Raw genomic sequence first — 25,637 nt, 5'->3', positions numbered from 1 at the left:
TCATGTTAGATAACACGTTAGGCATGTAAACATAATGTTTATGGTTCGACATCGTAACGAGGTGTTCTTGAAAATTACAATCGTAATTTGTCAAAGGAGTTAATTCAGTTAAAATTCATTTCTGATTTTATTACAAGCCTCGGTCAAAATTGCAAATGCAAAATTACAGACCTTTCGTGTGTAGTACATTTACGGATCACGATCAAATTTTAAAATCCTTGTGTTTTCTGTCCGATTTGTTCCATAAAAAGATCATCAAAGTTAAAATCGCTTTCCTCTATAATGTTGGAGGAAATCATTATGCTATTGAATCTGATTCTGCGATAGATTTCCCCCTGAAAATGCCTAAGTATACTCTTACTCAACTTTCAATCGCTTGTTTTTAAATTTCTAACCGCTCTGCGACTTCAACACAGGTGGTACTATTCCGCCAAGCTTCAATCAGTTTTTTAATTGTACAAGTGAATTTTCTTTTCTGTTACCCATTTTGATGATAAAAAAGTGTTGTCTCCTCAAAAGTAGTGTCATATTCATTTATCACAATAATCAAATGCTTGCAATATTGTTGCACTATTTTTTGTTACGTCATTTAAATCGAAGCGGCTTTCTAGGTCATCACAAAAGAGGAAGTATGGAGCATTGTTAGTGTTATAATTTGCAACAAATGTAAATATAAGAAATAAGGTATCATTTTTGGATGTCTATCGGGATATAGATACGGGTTGGTACGTGATCAAATCTTCCATAAAGCCCTTCGGGCTTTATGGGATTTGATCACGTGACCAACCCGTATCTATATCCCGATAGACATCCAAAAATGATACCTTATTTCTTAAGTGTACAGGTGTTATAAGTTTTTTCTGTTATACATGTACAGGTGCTGGTGATTGGGGCTGGGCCCTGCGGACTGAGGACCGCTATAGAGGCCGCCTTACTGGGCTGTAAGGTGGTGCTACTGGAGAAACGAGACAGCTTCTCACGTAACAATGTCCTCCACCTGTGGCCATTCCTCATCACCGACCTCAAAAACCTTGGGGCCAAAAAGTTTTTCGGCAAATTCTGCGCTGGTGCCATAGATCATATAAGTAAGGGTGATGACTTCATTCTATAAAAATTTGATGCTTTCTTTTTTTCAAGAGCATCAACAAAAACATAATTGTGAAAGAAACAGAAGAATTCTATCATAATACAGTTACATATTAATAAAAAATCAGTGTGCAATACTACAGAAAAAGTAGCAAGTATTTGTGGAATCGTAGGGCTTGAATATTTTTTATACAGGGTCTTTACAGTTATGACTTTTTTATGGTGTCTAGAATTATATAAGGTTCAGTTTTGTTTTAGTTTTAAGAGTGATTTGATTTTGCTGTAGGTATCCGACAATTACAGTGTATCCTGATGAAGGTGGCCCTGCTTGTCGGGGTGGAGATTCATGTCAACGTCAGTTTTGACGGCCTGCTGGAGCCCACGGAGGATCAACCCAATGGTAGGGCAAGATAGGGTCTTATTAAATCTTTTTAATAATGTAGTCTAATGGTAGGATCACGCCTTAATCACGTGGTCAAAAAGTAGGGCCTCACCTAAGTCATGTAGTCTAAAGGAAGAGCCACACCTAAATCAGAGGCTTGTTCAGCAAAGCGGGTGCAAGCGAGTGCTTGCCAAAATTTGTGTTGCAGGTATAGGGATTTGGTGAGCACTCGTAAGCACTGCTCTGCTGAACACACCTCAGGTAGTCTAATTGTTGAGTCACCTTAAATTATGTTGCCTTATTGTAGGTCCACACCTAAATTATTTTAAAAGACATAATGTACATGTACATGATATATGTGCACAAATCAATAGACACTTAGAATTTTTTTTTATAGTGCATCCTTGCTCATTGATTTTTTGTAATTAAGTGTTAATTTTTATTTTTAAAAAGTGTTAATTTTAATTTATTTCAATTAAGTGTTAAGTTTAATTTACATTCACAGGTATTTATAGACCACTTAATTAAATGATATATATATGTAGATTAACTTAACAACAACAAGAACAAAGTTTGTCAGTTATTTTAATTGTCTTCAAGAAGAAGTCACTATTTTAGCTAGGATCGCGTGAGAACAGGTTTACAGGTTTTTTCTCCTGTTTGTAGTGGGATGGAGGTGTGCCATCACCCCAGAGGACCATGTTGTTTCTGAGTACGAATTCGACGTTTTGATTGGAGCTGACGGCAAAAGGAACACTCTGCAAGGTAAATATATACTGATTCATTATTCCTCTGTTACACATTCATTTCTTTTTTTTGTATGAAATGTATAGTAAGAAACCCTTTTAAGAGGTAGATTGTCAAAAGTAGTGATCAGTGAACTTAATGTTTGATAAAGAAGCTGTTAGCTTAAGATTTTAGTTTTGAATGTTTGTTAATGTTAAAGCTGAAAGAACATTTTAAGGTAAATCTATTATAAAATAGAAAGGAAAAAGGGATGAAATAAAGCATCGCTTTGTTAATTGATTTGATTTACAATAAACATTAGTTTCCATTTACATGTATTCCTCAAAGAAATGACATTTTAAAATTTGACCTGTTAATGTATCATTGAAGGGTTCAGACGAAAAGAATTTCGGGGAAAATTGGCAATTGCAATAACAGCCAACTTCATCAACCGAAACACGACAGAGGAAGCCAAGGTGGAGGAGATAAGTGGAGTGGCGTTCATCTTCAACCAGAAGTTCTTCAAAGATCTGAACGAGAAAACCGGAATTGATCTGGAGAACATTGTGTATTACAAGGACGACACACACTACTTTGTGATGACAGCCAAAAAGACGAGTTTGCTGGACAAAGGGGTGCTCCGCGAGGACCGCTCGGAAACGGCCTTGTTGCTGTCTCCCGATAATATCGATAGAAACGCTTTACTGGAATACGCAAAAGAGGCGGCAAATTTCTCAACGAACTTTGCTCTCCCGAATTTAGAATATGCAATTAATCATTACGGACAGCCGGACGTGGCCATGTTTGATTTTACGTCCATGTTTGCGGCTTTGAATGCTTCCCGAGTGATTGACAGGCACGGACATCGTCTGCTGATGGGCCTGGTAGGAGATAGCTTGCTGGAGGTAGGTTTTAAAGACTTAGTCTTTTATGTAAAATTATCTTGTGTCAAGCTTGCCTTGTCTCATGAAGAGTGTCTTATCAATGTGAAGGCACATGTAAAACATCTTTCTATTTCATTTCTGTCACAGTATTTTAACCTGCAGTAAGTAGATTTTTGAAGTAAGTGTATTAGAAAGCTCTCATCTGTATCAAATACACAACTGCTCTTGAATAAGTGGAAAAATCATCTACCTTAAGGTTGTTCTAAATTTACGACTGTTAGCTGGAGAGGGCAGACTAACATATTCATAAATGTAGCACAGGATTATAAACATGATAAATGTCACTTCTTTAATAAAAGTTTGTGATCGACATGATCATGAGATTTTTTATAGATCTAATTACCAGTTAAGATTATATTTTAGAAGAAAAAATATTCTGTAAAGTTTTATTTGACCATCTTCCTCCAGCCTTTCTGGCCGACCGGATCAGGATGTGCCCGGGGGTTCCTGGGAGGATTAGATGCCGCCTGGATGATTCGGAGTTGGGCCTCGGGGAAAATGACCCCACTCCAGGTGATAGCGGAGAGAGAAAGCGTGTACCAGCTCCTGTCTCAAACCACCCCGGAAAACCTGAACAAGAACTTCAATGAGTACACCATTGACCCCAACACCAGGTACCTGTTGTTACGCTCTTGCACATAATGGTTATCTGGATTTTTTGGCTGGTCACAAAATTCATGAATATGGGGAGAATGTGTTACATTTTTAATATGTGTCAGTCATTTTTGCATTTTAAAAGTTTCTTATGGGAAATAATGGAAGATAAAATTTCTGGATATTCAATAATTTGCTATGTATAAGTGATCTCAAAAAAAGGGAAAATTAGATTATAGGGAAAATTACGGTTATACAATATTGAAATGTTTGAATGGGGAGAATGATTACTGTACTTCATTATCCAGAATAAAAGATCTGCAAAAGTTTTCATATAATCCATACAAAAAAGTAGCTACCATTATGGTGATAATTATTTTTTTTCAAATTGTTCACTCCCTTAAAATAATTACACAAGTAAAAGAATAAACTGTACATTAATTTAAAATACATAATTTTCAAGATAAATGTGAAAATGTTTTTCTGATACAACATGAGCTACGTGTATGATGTGCTGTCTCTGTTGTTCAACAGATACCCGAACCTGAACACCAAGTTACTGCGGATGGACCAGGTGCGACATCTGTATGACTGTGGGGACCAGTCTTACGAGGACGAGATCCTCGACCACCCCACCAAACGACCCAGAAGTGGTACGAATATTGACAGTTCTAATCAGGGCAGGTAGTAGGGTTAAGGAATGGGAGTTTGACAAGATCCTAGACATCCATCAAGCTACCCTGTTATTATGTAAAGCTATATACTTACCAATGTTTTTATTTAGAGGAGTATATAGACAGCTTAACTCTGTTGTTTTAAACTGTATACTGTAATTCCTTTTTTACGTGAGTACTTAATTCCGTGCCTCTGCTGTTTTGTATCAAATCGTGAGAATATTAAATCATGAGAGCCTAATTTTTTTGCTAAAATTTCCTACAGTTTAAAACTCTCTGAAAATTAAAGCAGATTTAAAATCTGCGTGGGTTGCTTCTCGCGATTTTGCGAGGATAAATATTACTTGCATTTATTTCGGAATCTACAGTACTTGGTGTATTCTTAGTGTATCAGTTGTAAGTGATATACATGTAGCTATGACTGTATGCTTAATCTGTTTACAGAAGAGTGTATAGACAGCTACACTCTATTACACTGGTGTCAGCGAGTCCTGAACAACAAGTTCCGTAACGTCCACATCATAGATCTGACCACCTCCTGGAGGAGTGGGCTGGCGCTGTGTGCCTTAATTCACACCTTTAAACCAAGTCTCATGTGAGTGTACTCAATAGTCACACCTTTAAACCAAGTCTCATGTGAGTGTACTCAATAGTCACACCTTTAAACTGAGTCTCATGTGAGTGTACTCAATAAGTTACGCCTTTACACCGAGTCTTGTGTGAGTGTAATCAATAATTCACACCTTTAAACCATCTCTCATGTGAGTGAACTCAAAAATCACTTCTCTAAACTGAGTCGCGTGTGAGTGTACTCAATAATTCACAACTTTAAACCATGTCTCATGTGAGTGAACTCAATAATCACTCCTCTAAACTGAGTCACGTGTGAGTGAACTCACACATTCACACTTTTAAACCTAGGCTCGTGTGAGTGTACTCAATAATTCACATCTTTAAACCTAGTCTCGTATGACTGAACTCAATAATTCACATCTTTAAACCTAGTCTCGTGTGAGTGAACTCAATAATTCACACCTTTAAACCTAGTCTTGTGTGAGTGTACTCTATAATTCACACCTTTATACCAAGTCTCATGTGAGTGTAATTCACACATTTAAGGTGGTGTGGGACACTTTCATGTTGCGACGTATGGATTATCGAAATAAACAATAAAACCAATCATAATTATGTAAGTAGTTTCTTTCCCAAACAGCGTAGCACAGTGGGTTATAGCGTTGACTACGAATCTGTTAGTCATGAGTACGAATCCTGCTGGGAGTTTTACAATTTTTACCTCTTCAAATATTTTAAAAGCAATTTTTTGATTAAATATTGTATAAGTTTGAAAATTCTTAACCATTGAAAGTACTTTAATTATAATGTACTTTATTCCACACCCCTTTAAACTCAGAATACTCAATAATTCACACCTTTAAACCTTGTTTCATGAGTAATATGTGATTATAATCTTTGAAATGATTCTTACTGGTGAGTTTTTTTAATAAATCGCATCTTAAGACCTACTGGCTAGTCTCATGAGAGTGTACTCAATAATTTTGATCTTTAAACCAAACCTTTCTATCTAGTCTGATATGAATGTATCCATTTATTAAAACAATGTTTTAATTAATTAAAACAATTAAACGATAACCTCCTGTGAGTGCACTCGTTAATTCAAAACAATGAGTTTAATCTATGTGAATGTTGTGAGGAAAGTTTCCTCTTGATGATTAACTTTTTGAGCCCAAAGTGGTGAACTTAAAAATTCTGGCCTTCAAGCGTAGTCTAACGTGGGTATACATAATATTTCCCATCCAGTTTTTAAAACACTTTTTCCATATAAAAGATGGTTCAAGTCAGTTTTTCCTACCCAAACTGTATAATTTATGTGCACTCCAGGCTTGTTTAATTGACATAAGATTGTTCTGTGTTGCTGTTTCAGTGATTTCAACTCGCTGTCGTCGCTGGACACGGCTAAGAACAGCCAGCTAGCATTTGACGTGGCTCGAACGGAGCTCGGGATCAGCCCGGTGATGACCGGCCAGGAAATGGCAACCTGCTCCGCCCCCGACAAACTAACCATGGTCAGCTACCTGTCCCAATTCTATCACAAGTTCCACCGGGAAAGGAACCCTAGCGGTAGGGCTACTGGTAGAGTAACGGATATATGTGGTCTTCTTTATCATACTTCTGGTATCAGGCTTTATTACTGAATTGGCCCAGCGGTAGGGCTACTGGTAGGGACTGATGTGGGAACTCCTTTACTTTTGGTGTCTAGCTCTATTACTGATATTTTGTGTTTTATTTTCAGTGGAGTCCCCAGTTCGCAGAGAGAGTCATAAGTCGCCGCTCCACAGATCTCTCCTACAGAAAATACGCAACAGTGCCCGGTTCTCTCGATCAAAAAGAGTAAGTCTCTCAGTTAGCCCCTATAACTTAAAACAAATACACAAAATAACATTATCCCCCTGATCTAAAAGCTGAAATTTGTCCGAGTTGGCTCCTAAAATTTGAATGCACTGTTGGGCCAAAATATTGTGATCTCTAAGAATACTCTAGATTCCTTATTTTACACAATTACTTAATTCCATGATCTTACTGTTTTTCATCAAATCGCGAGAATATTAAATCGTGAACGCCAAATTTTTATCATTTTTTATTATACATGTAGTTTACATGGGTTTGAAAAATTAATGCGAGATTTTTTATGCAGATATTAATTCCTTGCTTTTGATCAGGAACTTACAGTAACACTTAGGTGTTCTCATTGAACTTGAAAGGTGCATCAAGAGAAAGTATTTCAGAATATATGCTCTCCTAAATCTGATCTTGGCTACTGTTATGAAAGAAATTGAAAACTTAAGATATATGAATTGATACAGTAATGAGAATTTCCTGTTAACTTTAATCATCTGGTTCTTATTTTAGAACTCTAAACACGAGGAAGAGAAGAATGAACACAATACCTCACTCAGTAGAAAGAAGTACAGAGACGACATTAAACAAGTCAGTCTCTCTCTCTCTCTCTCTCTCTCTCTCTCTCTCTCTCTCTCTCTCTAAACCTTAGCATGTGTATACATGTGTATGTACAGTAGATGATTTTGAAATACTGAAACATATAGATAGAACAAATTTTAGTCAAAGAAAATTTCAACGCTATAATAGATATAAAGCTTAATCAGCTTTGATTGAATTTTGTTTTTTAGCACAATGGCAATGTTCAACTTACCCGCTATAACAAGTTACCAATGGAGGAGATTGCCAACAAATTAACGGTGGACAAGAAAGATGAGATTAATGCCAAACTGAACAATGACCTTCAGTCAAATGTCAAGGTTAGCCAGATGGCCGAAATTCTAAAGTCAAAGTTCAAACAAGGTTTGGAGCCTCCAGCAAAACAAAAAGTGGTATGATATGTTTTACTGATTTTAGGAAATTAAAATTTTGCTCTAGTCCAATTTATTGTGGTGTAATTATGCTTCAATAATATTGTAATTATATCCAATCTGGTAATTTTGTATAATTCATGTTAAACAAAAATTCAAATTTTCAAAGATGAATGATTACTGAATGGCAACTTTTATTTGTGTCAACTTTATTTTGCGAATAGTTTTCTAGATCAAGATTTGAATATTCTTTAAAATAAAACACCAGAGACGATCGAGGATTGATTCGCAGCAAGAAATTTCGACAAGGACGATGATCTCTTGAAACTTGCAAAATTATCTCTCACTAGCCATTAAAGTTGGTTTACAGTACTTAGGATTGGGTGGTCATTTTGTTGTAGAAGACCACAGGTGTTCTGCTGGCCGCCCAGCCAGAGAGCGAGTTCTGTTACTTCTGTAAGAAGCGAGTGTACATCATGGAGCGAATGAGTGCAGAGAGCGTGTTCTTCCACCGCGGGTGTCTGAAGTGTGACTTCTGTGAGTGTGGACTCAGGGTCAACAACTACGCCTGTGATAGACTCCCTGGGGGAGAAGGTAAGATGTCAGGGAGTGGGGCGGAGGAGGGGTCTGAACTGTGGTGGGTTGGGGTCAATTCCTGCTCAAAGCAATGAAGGATCGGTAAAAAATCATTCAATAAACAAAGTGTTCCTAGAGGGAGATGTGGGGGTTGTTAACAGGAATAATTTGGAAATTGTTAATTATTGATCTTAGAGGAAGAATACAAATTCAACTCGATACTTTACTAATGTGTGATATGACAGAGTTTACATAATACGTGACATTGTGAGTTTATCGACCATTTTTATCAAAATTTGTACACATCCCACTTTGTTGTCATTTACCTATGGTATGTTGAGTTCTTTGTTTGTTGTTTTCAGTCAAGTTTTATTGTTTTCGACACTCCAAGCCCGAGATGAGATTGGGTCGTGCCAAGAGGAAGCGAGCCTTCGAAGATGACACGCCCAAAGTGAGTATCCATAGTAACCGTTGGATCGGGTTACCGACAACGATCCCAACTAGTCAGTGGAATTGTTAATTGTATTTTGATTTACCTTTGATTGATATTAAGTTTAATGTCAAGGCAGAATCTTCAACAGAAAGCAAAGACAAGTACAGCAAATTTAATACATAACTATTAAATTTACACATACCTGTTCATGTAAAAACAATAAAAATATCTTCTGTATAAGTCCAAAATCTTGCTTAAAGACTTTTAGTGTGTGCCTTGAATTTTCATGAACAAATTAGATATTTTTTTCAATGGAAGAGAAATTGTCACCGACTTATTTGTTGGATGATATTTTTCTTTAGGAGAATATACCTAAGATTTTGGAGAGTGGAGAAAAACTACCCAAAAAAGAAACTTCTGGAGATACCCCTAAAAAAATCCCAGGTAAGAATTATTTCCTATGTATAATGGGAGACAACACCTGCCTGGCTGATCAATTGATTCGGTACATCATGTCCTCTACATATAATACATTTTTAATAGCTTATATACTACATAATTTTTTTTAGTATGATTTTAAAGCTATCATATCATCCAAGTACATACAACAGAATGAGCAATTTGGTAAAAAAAATCATTTGGCATCTCTGTGCTTGAAACAAATATGTATGAAATTTTTGTACACTGAATAAAAAGTGATAGCCATTGATAACATTATTGGTAGGTTCATTTACATAACATTACTGTTGTGTGAAATTAATGTAAATAATAATTGGATGTTTTCTAACTGTTGAGTTCTAGAACAGTGTAAATTATTAATAAGGTTCACATTGAAGTTGAAATTAAACATTAACTGAGTAATAACAAAATTTGATATTGAGAATCTGATAGTCATGACTCACATCCAGTTGACGTGCCCGCGCTTACTGACCGACTGTTGGCCAACCCATTCAACTTCTCTTGGTTCCTATTGGCTCCTTCATCTTTTTTGTGAAAGAAATCTCTTCAAATGATGAAATGCTAACTCATGCATTTACATACAATTTCATTTTTTTATCACATTGTTTGCATTTCCATACCTTCAAAAACATGAACACTTTATGGAGAAGCTTATATAGGCATACATGCTGCCTAATTCCATTATGTTAATTGTTATTATAAAATAAGTTAAAAAAAAAAAACACCCACAAAAACCCCATAAGTATTTGGCTTTCTAATGGCTATTAATATATTGAGAATTATGAACATTCATGAGATAAAGGTTAGTGAGTTGGCCTCTAATCAGTAAGATTATGCAAGACTTGTTGTGAGTATTTGACAATCAGATTCTGATAGCCTCCCTTGTTTTACATTAACCTTTGTTGATTATAATAGTTTATTTCTAACTACAAATTTACAGTCTCTAAGAGAGGACGAAAGGAAGGGAAGAGTAAGTTGATAATTCACCATCACCTTCCTCTGTATGTATGTGTCTTACAGAATGCTTTGTGTCTGTTGTAAGGAAAAATCTCATTGGTTCCCTCAAGTGTAACAATCAATTTGATTGGTCCATTTTCTCATTAAGTTTAAGCTGAATGATCATTGCAAAAGTGCCTTTGTAAAGCTTGATTTCTGTTGAATATTTGTATATTAAAGAATTAGTTTTTATGCACTTGGAGAAAATAATAGTTTTTGATGTATATTCAGTTTGCCTTGCAACAAATTATGCAAAGAACTATGCACCAGAAATTGTTCTGAGTTACTGATAATTTAGCCAGAAGTTATTGAATGTATAGGGAAGATTATTTTTTTTTTTTGGATCAGTCTAACAAATGATGGCCTTGATTTTAGTACTTTTCTGCTCTACTAAAAGACAAGTGATTATAGATTGAAGCAGCACAAAGCATAGTTACACGGAGTAAAGGACTACTGTACTGAGACTGTAACTTGATTGACACTCAACAGATGATCAACCTTTATTTCACAATTCTTCATTAATCGCTAATCCTAACTTCACTAACTGTGCACAGGATCTAGTCAAATTGTAATGTGATATATTGGAAAACAAGCACTTTACATTAATTTAAACATATTTTTTTAATGTCAAAAGTATGTTGAAATTATAGAAAGAGAATTAAATGAAAAATAACAAGATTTAAAAGAAGTTTTGTCACACCTTAAGTTTATTAATTGAGAGAGAGAGAGAGAGAGAGAGAGAGAGAGAGCAATATTTGGTTAAAGTTTAGTTTTCTACATGCATGACAAAGAGCTGGTTTGAGTTCGGCTTGTTTTGTTTTCTAACTGTTGGATTAAGTTGCCTGTTAGAACCGATATTTTAAGGAGGAGTAATCACAACTTTGCTTGGTTATTGAGATTTGAATGTTCTAGAGTATTTGATTTTGTATGCATGTATGAGGGAAGTGTTTGCTTGGTTATTGAGATTTGAATGCTGTAGAGTATTTGATTGTGATGGTATGTATGAGGTTTGATGATGACAGGTGAGTGATGGGGTGTACTTAAGAAATAAACAACATTATTTAGTGAACATGGCGTTATGAATAGCAATTGCTCTGTTGGCATATTCCATGATGCGCACTAGTGCATCATGGAAAATATGCCAGCAGAGCAGTTGCTATTCATAACGCCATGTTCACTAAATAATCGTTGTTTATTACTTATATTTGCATTTTACCACTCGCAAATGCCCTGTATTAGCCTAGACCTTGACATTAATTTAGCAATTGCATCAAAAATAAACATTCAGACTGTAATGTATTTTAATTCACATAGATTTGTTAACAGAATCAATGATACTAGTATGTTATAACAGTAAATCTTTTAAAATGTTATTATAAGACAGGTTTTAATATTAAATACATCAATTTTATGGAGTTGGAGAAAAACACATGATGTATCGTATAGTGGTTTAAATCTATAACCTCATGGAAAAGTATATGACGTCACATCTTTATGACGTCATAGTATAGAGACGGAGCAATTGCGATTATAGGTAAATGGTTGTCCCTCACTTTGTCTGATGTTGTATAGCTTGTTGTTCACTGTTTTTGTCTAACACAGAGTTAACTCCCATTACCTGTAACTAGAATCAAGTGTAGATATCGATCTATAGAACTAGAGGTCAGGACTCTGACAGTAGTATTAATTTTGTTTATTCATTATGCTCATTATATGATAATAAACATGTATGTTATTCACAATACAGAATTATAACATTTATTGATTATTCCATTACAAACTCAACACAAATTACAAATGATATATGTACATGATTGTATAAAAAAAGTTCATTACAAAGCAGATACGTTTGCTTTGAAACTAAAGGAATTTTTAAATTAGAAAACATTACCTCCTCTGATATGTAGTGGCTATTTTCTACATTCATATTGTACATAATGGGGGTTGTTTCTGTCTAGCTGTTATAAAACCATTTCCATATACCAACTAAGAAGATCTTTCAACCTTACCTAGATTTATTTAATGTTATTGACATGTTCTACTCTTTACAAACTGCTTTTTCTTCTACAGCATGGAAAATAATCTTCATGTTCTAACTAAGAAGAGATTTCATATTTAATTTTTTTTAAAATCATGTTTTACACTCAAGGAATAGTTCTGATTTTCACATAAAAACTTCATTCCGTTAGTCTACATGTTCTACTGTGGTTTCATTAATTTTTGTGGGTATCAATTTTTGTGGATTTTCTGAAAACCACAGTTTCAAGGATACGTAATTTCGTGGCCAATGATCCTATCAATACAAAATGTTAGTTGAAATTGAACTTCAATGACCATTTAATTTCGTGGAATAACTTAACAACGAAATCCACGAAAATTGGTAGTCAACGAATATTGATGAAACCACATTACTGTGTACAGGGTTTTTTCTCCTGACCTTGTTTTTTTTTAAAATTGTTTAAAAATTGTTTTCAGGTACTACAAAAAAGTTTAAGCTTTTTTACATAGTTAATATATTAATAAATTCAGATGTATTTTACTGAAGAAAATAAGTATATTCATTGCATACAATGTTCATTCCTTGCGTCTGTCACCTGGTGAAAATATCACTTAAAAAAATTTTTTTTTATAGCACCTCTCACCCCACCCTTGGCCCCTGGCAGAGACTATGTCAAACCCAAGAAGACACCAGAGAGAATCGAGTTTGAGAACAGCATCGACGGACTTCCCGAGGAGTCGGAGGAAGAACTAACCGAGCACAATCTACGAGCTTCCATGTCACGTGACGCCATGATGGCTGAGTTCAACGATGATGACGACTTGTCTGACTCGGACTTAGAGTATGTATAAATACCAAGTCAACTTCATACAATCTTTCATTAATATTCCATGTGCTTTTAGGAAAAAAATCTGTTTATTCTCTTCTCTTTTTTTCACGTATTGTAGTTTAAGCTTCTCGTAATTAAAATTTCATTTATGAGACACATGCTATTATAGTTAGAATTTGTGGTAAATTTGAGTAATTAGAAGTTTTTTATGTGTTTTGAATTTTAAAAAAATGATTTGTTACCATGACAACAGTGACTTGGAACTAGCGGCCATTCTACAGGGCTGGTACGACAGTTTGAATTGCTTGCTGCCGTTGTAGATATCTTTTATTTCGTTTTGAAGGAGAATGCCGTTTTTCCGTCATCTAGATAATAAGTAGTTTGAAAGTAATATTAGGTTTCCTCCAAATTTTTATTTGTACTAATCGCCTGTGCAATTGTTAAGAAATTTCAAGAAAAAGAAATTTCATGGAAATGTGTGTGTTTTTGACTCTTAACAGGATATTATTTACTGCATGAAGAAACCCATTTGAATCATAAGGCAAATGTTGTGGCTGGTAACTGAATTATTTCCCTTTGGTCATGAGTCATGTGACCTAGAGTTAAACACTGCCATATTCAGCTCAGCTAAGATCTGATTTATTAATTAAGGTGGTATGGGACACCTCCATGTTATGATATTCTATTTATCGATCAGAAATAAAAAATAAAATCAAGTGTAATTTTATAGAGAGTTTCTTTCCCAAGTTTGTCACCTAACAGCGTATCGCAGTAGGTTAGAGGGTTCACTACAAATCTGTAAATAATGAGTTGGAATCCCACTGGGGATTTTAAATTTTTTTCTTTTCAAAAAATTTTTAAAAATGAATTTTTTTAGTAAGATTTTTAGTAAGATATTGTAAGATTTGAAAATTCTAAACCGGTTAATATTTTGATTATGATGTACTTTAATCCACATAAATATTGACAGGTGTTCCATACCACCTGAATAGAATAAAGTTTTAACAAACTGTTTGATATAATAATTGTACTTATAATTTGAAAAAGAAGATTTAGAAATGAACAAGTTCCTTGGTTTATTAAATTGGTACACTGTATCTATATCAGGACAATGGGCCCCAGTGGTAAAGATTTTATTTCTTCCTTTATGAGATCCAAATTCCAACTCTAGAATCTGTTTATGTATGCCTTATGGAGTCTGATCATGCATGTTGGATTTAGCTAAATCTTTAGAGAGAGAGAAAGGAAAGAAGAAAGGAGAGAGAGAAAGAAAGAGAGAGATGTTTAGATTAATTAAAAATAATCATTTTTCCCTTAGATTTGTCGTAATCTTGAATTTTTAGCAGTTCCATCACGGATAAAAACAGAAACTTGTTCTATAATTACATTTGTTAAATCTGATTCATTGAAGAATTTGTCCATATTTACCGTGCCGTGTGTTTGTGTGAGAGAGGTTCCTGTGCATTATGTAATGAGCCTTTTTCTTTGTCCTCCGGCAGTGACGTGTTTCTCCTGGGGTATGATATGTCTCTGCTGTAGTGCTGTGTATTCTATAATCAGGTTCTGTACATACACTACTGTCTGTAAAGTCTGTGGACTCAGGGAATCCATTCAAACATGTGTACCCTCATCCATTCATTCAATCATGTGTACCCTCATCCATTCATTCAATCATGTGTACCCTCATCCATCCATTCAATCATGTGTACCCTCATCCATCCATTCAATCATGTGTACCCTCATCCATCCATTCAATCATGTGTACCCTCATCCATCCATTCAATCATGTGTACCCTCATCCATCCATTCAATCATGTGTACCCTCATCCATCCATTCAATCATGTGTACCCTCATCCATCCATTCAATCATGTGTACCCTCATCCATTCCTTCAATCATGTGTACCCTCATCCATTCCTTCAATCATGTGTACCCTCATCCATTCCTTCAATCATGTGTACCCTCATCCATTCCTTCAATCATGTGTACCCTCATCCATTCCTTCAATCATGTGTACCCTCATCCATTCATTCAATCATGTGTACCCTCATCCATTCCTTCAATCATGTGTACCCTCATCCATTCCTTCAATCATGTGTACCCTCATCCATTCATTCAATCATGTGTACCCTCATCCATTCATTCAATCATGTGTACCCTCATCCATTCATTCAATCATGTGTACCCTCATCCATCCATTCAATCATGTGTACCCTCATCCATTCATTCAATCATGTGTACCCTCATCCATTCATTCAATCATGTGTACCCTCATCCATTCATTCAATCATGTGTACCCTCATCCATTCATTCAATCATGTGTTCCCTCATCCATTCATTCACTTCTACTTTGTATTGGTATAGATATTGCTAGCTATACTCGTCATGCTCTATAATTGCTGTAAATTCATTGATTTTTGTTTTGGGAGGAGATTATACACATTAAAAAACCAACTTTTTTTACTTCCCAAATGTCAAAATTTGACCCCCACAAAAATGAATGGTTTTACAGTGTAATTAAATACCATAATTGTTATTATTGACTTCAGTGAATTAACTAACAGTTTATTAACACAAAGTTTATAATTTTCTATATTTTGTATGGTACATTGTATCTGGTATTAATGAGTACTAATATATTGTATGATGTATACATGTATGTAATGAATACAGCATTGTAGTTTGATATTCATTGGAGATCTGTGATGAATAGTTACATTGAAATGAAAGCTTTCTATATAGTTGTGATTTATTAGAATTGTAAAGCTACTGTAGCTGTACGCTGATCAGGTAATATGATTTTGTTTAGAGCTAAGAAGCTGTTCTGTTATACATGTATATGCTAAGACTGATGCATACATACTCATTTCATGGCCGGCTCTCCAGCACAGCAAAATGACAGAGATTTGAACTCAACTCGATCTCATACATGTGATATCTCGAGACCTGAGCATGTGCATCTCAATCTAATCTTGTGGAATTAAATAGAGATTTTGTTTGTTGTGTTTAGAATGATGTTTGATAGCAACAACTAAAGCAATTTTATAATGCGGACTACTGAATCGTAAATAATGTAATCTTAAACAATTACATTTTGTTACCATAACTTTGTTCTAAATATTAAGTACATAATAGCAGCTTTAATTTAATTTTAAGATTTAATTTGCTCTGTGAATTTAGAATTGTACTGCCTTCTGTGGATATATATAAAGATTTTTAAACCTAGCTAAGTACATGTATTATGGCAGTTAACTTTTTATGCGGACAGCAAGTTAATATTGTTGCTATGATAACACAGGTCCAGCGACGATGAAGAACTACAGGAAGCAGTCGAGTCGACGTACGGACACAACGTGAGCAAAGACCTGACACTGGAGGAAGCCCTGGTCGTCGTGGAGACACTCAAACGCAGGTCCTACGAAAATCTGATTGAAGCTGTAGAACAAGAGGGGCAGGGATCCAACGAAGACACAGGTGTGTAGATTATGTTTTATGTGAGAATGTGAGCAAGTGTGTGTGGGTACGAGCGTATGTGTGGTTGGGGGAATGTTTGGGGGATACGTGTATATGTAGAAGTGAAAGATGAAAATTGAATAGATATTAAGCTCTTTTAATGTATAATTATTAATGGAGTTGAAGATTGGGGTTTTTTTTCTTTATAAACCCAACATAATTTGTATTGTAGACACGGAGTATGAGGCCTCTGAAGGGGATTCGGACCTGGAGGATATGGAGTATGAGGACTCCTCTCCAGATAAACCGGTCAATGATTTCAACCCTGAGGAGAACCTGGTCCAAAACACCAGCCCCCAGAGGAGGGCAAGGGCTGACTTCTTCACCTCACCACCAGAACCGGTCAGGCTCGACCCATGGAAGATGTTCGAGAAAACCCCAGAGAGGGAGGTGAGGAAGGACAAAGGCCAGAAAGAGGAGGCAATAGCTAATGAGGAGGAAATAGAAGAGGAGGAGGAGGAGGAGGAAGTTCAAGAAGAGGTGGGGGCTCCCTAAGGGGTTTCCAGTTTTTGATGTTAAAATAAGATTTTCTGAAATTTTGATATTGTTGACTCTAATATTAATGGGTGAATGATGTAAAATGCGACAATTTCCTTTTTCTTATGTTCTTATGTTGGTGACTAATCAGGAAGTCATTCATATTTAAATTTACATGTCTTTTGAGCTTATTATTAAATGCATTTAGTGATTGATTTTTACAATGCAGGAATTAAATGAGTCTGATAGAGACGGTCAAGAGGAAGGGGAAGTGGAGGGGGATCTTGAAGTGGGTGGAGATGTGGAAGATGAAGAAGGCAGTGACGAAATCAGAGATGATGATGAGAATGGTGAGGAAGAAGAAGACATTGCCGAAGAAGAGGATGAAGATGAAGAAGGAGAAGATGAAGTTGAAGAAGAGGATGATGATAAGACAGCCATGAGTCGACAGATGCAGATGATTCTGGAGGACATGGACCAGAAGTCGTCAGTCAGTGACGTAGGGGACGTGTTACGCTCCTCTGTCAGTGACGCGGGAGAAGTGAGGTCAATTGTCAGCGACGCAGATCAGTCCGCGGACGAAGAAGACGAGGAGGTGTTCCCGGGGAGGGATACCCGGCAAGCCGTGTTAGACAGTGTCAAAAACATGTCCTCCTCAAACTCCAACTCCAGCCCCTCCACAAAAGAGGTGAGTTATACAGTAAAACATGGATATAGCAATTGATTTACTTTGTTATATCTGTAATTCGTTATATCTGTTTCACGAATTTTTAATAATAACTACAGGAAATTCATATATAAATGTTTTCTTTCACCAGACTAATATTTTTGCAAATTGAAGCTGAATAGAATGAAAATACATTCTTTTAAAACCTTTAATAATCAGAATGTAAATTGTAGAATTTATTTGAAGGTAAACTCATTCAAACTATTATGTTAAATGGTAGTGCAAACTTTTTAAACTTAAAATTCATCATAAAAGTGTTAAATTTTGTCATTATTCACCTCTACGGGACTGGAAATCAGTTTACTAAAACTGTAAATTAGTTATCTTCAAATTCGTTATAACCATAAAATTTGCAAAGATTTGTTAAAATTTTTACTGGGGACTCGAAAGAACTTTGCTATCCAAGATTTACTATATCCATGTACATACTAAATGAGTTTAACTGTAATCCATTCTGATGATAGCACATATTTCTGTGGGTTGACCCCTCTTTGGATATAGATAACCTTAGAAAATTTGCAGATCATTTAGTCACCACTGTAGATTAAGTGTTGAAATATTAATGAATTTGTGGATAATTTAATGACCACTGTAGATTAAGTGATGAAATATTTATTAATTTTATTAATAATCAATTTGTGGATAATTTAGTCACCACTGTAGATTAGGTGATGAAATATTTATTAATTTTATTAATAATCAATTTGTGGATAATTTAGTCACCACTGTAGAGTAGGTGATGTAATATCCAGTGAATTTGCTTTATTTTCTTACTGCTTTACTTTACATGGCTGATTTTGATTCTAAAAAAGTTAAAATAATTTTGATGTGTAAAAACCAGGTGACCATGAATTAAGATCTAATTCACTCTCTTTCAGAAAGGTGTTTCAGATTTAAGTCTTAACTCCTTTGTTGAAGTTTCAAAAGAAAATCAATATTTGATTTTAATGTATTTTCAGGCTGTTTTGGAAAGTGTCAAAAATATGGGGGACCATGACATTCAGGAACCAAGTGATTTTCTCCAGGTGGACGATCGATTTATAACTAAAGGAAGAGGAAGTGCTCGGAAGAAAAGACGGGTGCAGCATAGAAATTCATTTGGATCCGACTCCAGTTTCACCATATCTACCCCGAGTGACTCGTTACGGTCATCCATTAGTTCATTAGCCGCGGATATTGAAGTCGTAGAAAATGACCTTGAATCTCCGGACAAGGACATGATCAGAGACTACTGCCTCACTCTGAGTCACGCTCTTGGAGAAAGTTTTGACGATGATGATGAAAATCATGGTGACGTTCCCCAGAATTACGAGGATACTCCGCGGACGATTGGCATGGACGATGCATGTCAGCAAGAAAACCTGGACAATACGCTAATCGAGGACGATGCAGACATGAAATCTGAGGGCAGGAAAAGTAGTATATATGAAACTCCAGATGTGAGTGCCGGAGATGAACGATACTTCTTAATCAGTGACCATGACCTCAGTAATAGGTCGAATACAACAAGTGCAATATCCAGTGTGGGCGTTAGTGAATCTTCCAGTTGTGATGCTAGAACGAGTAGTTCAGACAACAAGGTGTCCAATGTCTCCACTCCCTCTTCCATATCTGATAATCAGGAATTAACTGATAAAAATAGTAACGTAGTGACTAGTGAACCCAGGGGCTCACTTGGGGGTAAACTTAACAGTGATGGTACCCCTTGGAGGCCTCTTCCTCCCCTACCAGTCCTCGCTAGCACTTCTAACTTTGAGAAGAGTGCCAGTGAGAAATCTAAGGTTGTAAAAAAAGAGAAATCCTCAGAAAAGACTGAAGGAAGCAGAAAGCTTCCTGACATTTCAAACCTTAAAAGCAATGTAAACCAGCGTGAGTTCCAAAGTAACTTTATGAGGCAGCATCTTGGATCGCCTCGATCTGAGCAGAAGGAGATTGCTGCTGGCGGTGACAACAACTCAAGTGGTAGTGGCAGTGGTGGTGGTGGTGAGGCAGGAAAAAAGACAAGGATATCTGTGGACCACGCCAAACTGAAATCTATGAGTAGCCTGGAGGACAGTTCTAGTCAGGGGGAGGAGAAATCCAAGAAGAAGATCACAGTGGATGTACAGTTGAAGGAACAGCTCAAGATGGAGCCACCAAGTGCCAAACCAGGGGTTATAGGGAAAGGAAATTTCATCGATGAAATCCCTTTTGCAGACGACAGTGACGAAGAACCAGTTCAAGAAAAGTTTTACACCCCAGCCACCAGTAAAAAGAAGGAGGCATTTAAAGTGGAGGGAGTTGGGAAGGAGGTCAAAAAGAGGCTACTTCCTTTGCTTCCACAAGAGACTGTGCAGAAGATGCCCAGTGCAGATATCATCAGAGAGATGAAGAAAGTGGAGATGGAGAGTGCGCGGGAGAAAGCCAGACAGAGAGCCAGGCTGAAGAGTGACGAGGAGCTCGGAATCAGAAGTGTGGAGTATACACCCAAAGTGAAGGGACTGTTAAAGCGCAGCACCTCCAATACACCGAGTACCAGTGATTTTATATCGGACAGTGATGATCCCAGCAAGGTGCTTCACTCAACGCCTGTGGATAAAACGGAGGTTCCAAAACCGCATATCAAGTCCAGTGGGAAGACCAAGAAGAGTAAGAAAAAGACGATGGACTTGGACCTGACTCTGTCTGAGCGGTCGGATGGTGATACCAGCAAGGAGAAGGCCAAGAAGAAGAGGTCACTGCTACAGATTCTGAAACCTGGGAAAGACAAGTCACCCAAAGATCTGAAGGACAAGAGGTCCTCCTCTAATGACACTCTGGAGGAGAAGTCGCCAAAGAAGAAAAAGAAGACTCCAAAGTCTGACAAGAAGAAGAAAAAGACGATGCCTGATTCAGCGCTTGAACACCTGGACAAGGATCTGAGTGAGCTGAATCTGGTGGGAATCAAGGAGAGGTTCAGCAGCGAGAAGAGACCAACCCCCCACAGGAGGCACGCTGTACGCAAAACCCTTCCCCCCAAGGCTGAGTGTAAGTTTCTTAACTTTATTATGTAATATGTTCAACTATGTCCCAAAATGCTGAGTGCAGTGTTCCCCATAAACTAAGAATGGGATAAGTTTGTTTATCTTTGTCCTTTAAGACTGAGTTATGGGTCCTTGACAACAAGGCAATTTCAACCCATTGTTAAAACATTTATATCGCCAAAGGACTATATATGATAAGGGCCTAAAATGGCCCCCCCTAAAATGAACATCATCATTTTACTATCATTCTTTGTTTTCTTAGTACAGATATGTATGTGATGTGTTTACATAATATTCATTTTGGTTCAAGTGCCCACAATTTAGAAATACGACATTGTAAAGACAACCTTTTCCCGCCATTTTTACATTTTTAGCGTAAAACAGCTTGTTTTCAAGCAGTTTTTCCTTCCAAAAACATAGAGCGCATTCTTGAACAAATAAAATATTTTAATCAGAGATGTATCTAGCTAAGACTAATAAGTGACAAAAAATTTTTCCATGTTCAAGCATGCGCTCTATATTTCCCATTCGTAAATAGATAGGAAAAATGTCAATTTTTGGCTGATTTTGATTGAATTATAGAAATGGCGTCACTTCTGATGTCATATACTGCAAGTGAGTGCAAATAAATCAAATAAATAGATGAAAAATATATTTTATCTCAACTCTTCTAAAAAATTAGTTAACATTTTTTTGTACCCGAAACGCTTAAAAAATGGCGAATTATGGGGGCCAAATTTAACTCTTATCATATATAGTTCTTTGGTTGTCTATATCTGTAATGCAATGGGTATAGCTCTGGACAACTGACCCGCAGGTCCCAATTTCAAATACAGCAAGTGCTTTTGTTTTTATGAATTTCAAATTTGATTTTTACCTCAAAATTGATTTCTTTTAATATGTCACTTTCAAGTTAAACTCATGATAGAATTCCCTACCTCTAAGTTAAAAGTTTTGGCTTGTGTGCTAACTTTTCTCAAAGGTGCAGAGGGCCCTTAAGTATGTTAACTCTGCCCATAAAGTAAAGAGGAAAATTTCAAATTTGTGATTGAAAGGAGGGCAGATTAGTCAAAATTGAATGAAAGGCATAGTTCAATGTTATCAAAGAATGTACAGATTTCTATAGAAGGAAATTTGATGAATGATGACTGTACTACTGTAACAATGGATAGTAATTTTTTGGATGTAAGATGTGGGAATTTCTATTAAGATCTGTGACTTTATTGCAGTGGATGAGTTCTCTGACTCAGACGACAGTAAGATGGAAACATTGAAAAGATCTAAGGTAAGGCAAACAATATCCACTGTCTGTAACTCCCCCTGTTATTATACCCCCTGCAAACAAAGTTTGGGGGGGTATATAGGAATCACCTTGTCCGTCCGTCTGTCCGTCTGTCTGTTCGATTCGTGTCCGGTCCATATCTTTCTTATGGAGAAACATTAGAGGTTCTTACTTTACACAAAGATTGCTTATGACCTAAGGGTGTGTCATGACCTTGAACCAAGGTCATTCGGGCAAGGTCAAGGTCACTGGCAGAAAAAGTGCAAAATTCGTGTCCGGTCCATATCTTTCTTAAAGAGAAACATTAGAAGTTCTTACTTCCCACAAAGATTGCTAAAGACCTAAGGGTGTGTCATGACCTTGAACCAAGGTCATTTGGGCAAGGTCAAGGTCACTGACAGAAAAAGTGCAAAATTTGTGTCGGTTCATATCTTTTTAATGGAGAAACATTGGAAGTTCTTACTTCCCACAAAGATTGCTTATGACCTAAGGGTGTGTCATGACCTTGACCCAAGGTCATTTGGACAAGGTCAAGGTCAATGGCAGAAAAAATGCAAAATTCTTGTCCGGTCCATATCTTTCTTATGGAGAAACATTGGAAGTTCTCAGTTCACACAAAGATTGTTTATCAGCTAAGGGTTTGTCATGACCTTGACCCAAGGTCATTTGGGCAATGCCAAGGTCACTTGCAGAAAAGTGTAAAACTCGTATCCAGTCCATATCTTTCTAATGGACAAATATTGGAAGTTCTTAATTCACATCTAGAATGCTTATAACCTGAGAGTGTGTCATGACCTTGACCAAAGGTCAATTGAACAAGTTCTAGGCCATTGTTAAAAAAAAATCGGGCTCGGTATACCAATAATTCAAAATGTTTATATTAAGTGGCTGCTTGACATGTGGAATTTCGTTTGATTCGAGTCATGTTTGTTAACATAAGGATGCAAATGTCCTCATGCATTAACAGTTAACTTGAACTAAAATGGAATTTAAAGAATAGAAATTGGTTTGTGTACTCATATAAGCATTAACAGTTTTAAAAAATAGAGCAGTTGTTATTTATAGAAAATGGATGATGAAATAGATTCATCCAATATTTTCTATAATAGAAAAAATACATGAGTTATGATTTTTTCTTAGCGGGGGGTATCAATTGTGAGCTTGCTCACAGTATCTCTAGTTGGACACAAACATTATTATAAGTGATACTGTGGAATCACTAGAATTTGAAGTGGCTATCCATGGGTAGCCCTCACCCACAAATTTACATCCTTATCGCAAACTAATCATAAAAGATTTATTTTTTCTACTAAAAGCAGACTCATCCACGAAATAACAACACGACAAATAAGCAAAAAGCCCCTAATTAACAAAAATTGGTCCCCATGAAATGAAATGATTCCACAGTATTGGTTATGCTGCCAACACAGCAATTCGTTCTGTATATTTTAAGTGAACTCTTATGAACAACAATTACTGTGGTTTCATTAATATTCAAGGGTATCAATTTTTGTGGATAAAGTGAAAATCAGTTTCAAGGATACGTAAATTCGTGGTCAATGACCCCATCAATACAAAATGATATTAGAAATTGCACTTCAATGAACACTTAATTTCGAGGATCAACTGAATAACGAAATCCATAAAAACTGGTATCCAACGAATATTGATGAAACCACAGTAACAAGTGTCATTTTTGTAACACAAATGTTTCTTAGATACCATAAAATGTTTAGGTATTGTTTATCTTAATTCTATCAAAAGTGTTCAAGTGCTTTTCATCCCTTTGATTTGAAGGATCGTCGTACAATGTCAGAGGATGAGTTAAATTACCGCATTGCTCGGCGTGTGCAGTCGGCAGCCAGAAAACACATGAAGCAGCAGGAACAGAAACGCCTGCGCAAGGCGCAGGAAATCCAGCGACAACTGGAGGAAGTGGACGTCAAACAGAAAGAGCTGGAGGAGAGGGGGGTCATTGTGGAGCGTGCCCTCAGAGGGGAGGGGCCAGGTAATGAAGGGGAGGGGCCTGGTAATAAAGGGAGGAGCCTGGTAATGAAGGGAGGGGCCTGGTAAATGATGGGGGGGGGGGGCCTGGTAAATGATGGGGAGGGGCTGGGTGATAAAGGGGAGGGGCCTGGTAATGAAGGGAGGGGCCAGGTAAATGATGGGGAGGGGCTGGGTGATAAAGGGGAGGGGCAAGGTAATGAAGGGAGGGGCCAGGTAAATGATGGGGAGGGGCTGGGTGATAAAGGGGAGGGGCAAGGTAATGAAGGGAGGGGCCTGGTAATGAAGGGAGGGGCCTAGTAATGAAGGGAGGGGCCTGGTAAATGATGGGGAGGGGCTGGGTGATAAAGGGGAGGGGCAAGGTAATGAAAGGGAGGGGCCTGGTAATGAAAGGAGGGGCCTGGTAAATGATGGGGAGGGGTGGGTGATATAGGGGAGGGGCAAGGTAATGAAAGGGAGGGGCCTGGTAATGAAGGGAGGGGCCTGGTAATGAAGGGAAGGGCCAAGTAAATGATGGGGAGGGGCTGGGTGATAAAGGGAGGGGCCTGGTAATGAAGGGGAGGGGTCACTAATGAAGGGAAGGGCCAGTAATGAAGGGGTTGGGCCAGGTTATTTGAGAAGGAGCCTAGTAATAATGGGTAAAGTTATAGAATGGAGGGTTCAGGTAACTGAAGGAAGGGCCAAGTTAAAAAGGGGGAAGCCCCAGTTTGTACACAAATTAAGGAAAACCCGTGAAAAATGGCTAACTAACATGAAATGGGGAGGGTCAAGTCTACTGAGTTAAAGAGGAGTGGTTAGGAAACAGAGGGGAAGGGCTGGATTAAAATTTGGGAAGACCAGGTAACTGAAGGAAGTGGTAAGGACTAAGGGGAGGGGGCAAGAGCATTGGGAGGGGCTAGTTTACTGGCCAACATTTTCACAAACTAAATTCTTAAGTAGTTTTAGTTGAATTTGACCATTTATAGAATTAAACATTTATTTTAAGTAATATGTACAGTTTGAACAACTTACATCTACTTGTTTTAAGATTAACATTCTTGAAGGGTTATTTGCCCTTATAGGTAGTTGAATATGAAGAGAGTGTGTTAACATATGTTGATCACGTCTTTGTACAGATGCTGGGCGGGAAGAAGCAGAGTTGATGCAGGAATGGTTTACTCTTGTGTACGAGAAAAACGCTCTTGTCAGATACGAGTCGGAACTCATGGTCAAGTAAGTCTTATTTAGTCAAGTTGTCATAAATGAAATTTCTGTTAAAGTCTGTGTACAAGATAAGTTCTCTTGTCAGATATGATTCCAAAATCATTGTCAAGTATGTAGCAAGTCTTAACCTAAGTCATTTTTGTCTCAAGTAATATTTCTGTGTCTGTTTGTGTCAAGTTTTCCCTTTGGTCTAGTCAGTAACAAATTAAGCTCATGTATAAGCTTTAAGCCTATATCCAGTGTATTTCACTCTGGAATTTGTACGGTGATATCTTTCATACATTCAAGTTTTTATCAATTTTGAATACCAGCTCAATTTTGAAGAAATATTCAAAGTTTGGGTAA

The 25,637-nt window shown here is 36.9% G+C and overlaps 1 protein-coding gene across 10 annotated transcripts in view; it reads left to right on the top strand.

The window, feature by feature from the left end:
* Window positions 1-25,637, top strand: part of LOC128183102 (F-actin-monooxygenase MICAL3-like) — a 36,573-nt gene that overhangs the window by 4,063 nt on the left and 6,873 nt on the right. For 4 of the 10 annotated variants that reach the window (XM_052851973.1, XM_052851971.1, XM_052851964.1 and 1 more), the window contains exons 3-26: window positions 878-1,085; window positions 1,373-1,486; window positions 2,135-2,233; window positions 2,585-3,099; window positions 3,547-3,752; window positions 4,267-4,385; window positions 4,851-5,001; window positions 6,349-6,557; window positions 6,718-6,815; window positions 7,335-7,412; window positions 7,613-7,813; window positions 8,194-8,386; window positions 8,731-8,819; window positions 9,164-9,245; window positions 10,201-10,230; window positions 12,889-13,096; window positions 13,338-13,370; window positions 16,383-16,558; window positions 16,770-17,077; window positions 17,304-17,762; window positions 18,761-20,807; window positions 22,033-22,088; window positions 23,883-24,093; window positions 25,205-25,301. In XM_052851973.1, the coding sequence (XP_052707933.1) occupies window positions 878-1,085; window positions 1,373-1,486; window positions 2,135-2,233; window positions 2,585-3,099; window positions 3,547-3,752; window positions 4,267-4,385; window positions 4,851-5,001; window positions 6,349-6,557; window positions 6,718-6,815; window positions 7,335-7,412; window positions 7,613-7,813; window positions 8,194-8,386; window positions 8,731-8,819; window positions 9,164-9,245; window positions 10,201-10,230; window positions 12,889-13,096; window positions 13,338-13,370; window positions 16,383-16,558; window positions 16,770-17,077; window positions 17,304-17,762; window positions 18,761-20,807; window positions 22,033-22,088; window positions 23,883-24,093; window positions 25,205-25,301 (5,987 nt within the window). Of the gene's footprint in view, window positions 1-877; window positions 1,086-1,372; window positions 1,487-2,134; window positions 2,234-2,584; window positions 3,100-3,546; window positions 3,753-4,266; window positions 4,386-4,850; window positions 5,002-6,348; window positions 6,558-6,717; window positions 6,816-7,334; window positions 7,413-7,612; window positions 7,814-8,193; window positions 8,387-8,730; window positions 8,820-9,163; window positions 9,246-10,200; window positions 10,231-12,888; window positions 13,097-13,337; window positions 13,371-14,583; window positions 14,602-16,382; window positions 16,559-16,769; window positions 17,078-17,303; window positions 17,763-18,760; window positions 20,808-22,032; window positions 22,089-23,882; window positions 24,094-25,204; window positions 25,302-25,637 lie in introns of all 10 variants that reach the window. The other 6 variants (XM_052851966.1, XM_052851967.1, XM_052851974.1 and 3 more) reach the window with 6 other exon arrangements.

Source organism: Crassostrea angulata, chromosome 5, assembly GCF_025612915.1.
Source record: "Crassostrea angulata isolate pt1a10 chromosome 5, ASM2561291v2, whole genome shotgun sequence".
Lineage (NCBI taxonomy): Eukaryota > Metazoa > Mollusca > Bivalvia > Ostreida > Ostreidae > Magallana > Magallana angulata.
This window is presented reverse-complemented; position numbering and strand designations above follow the sequence as displayed.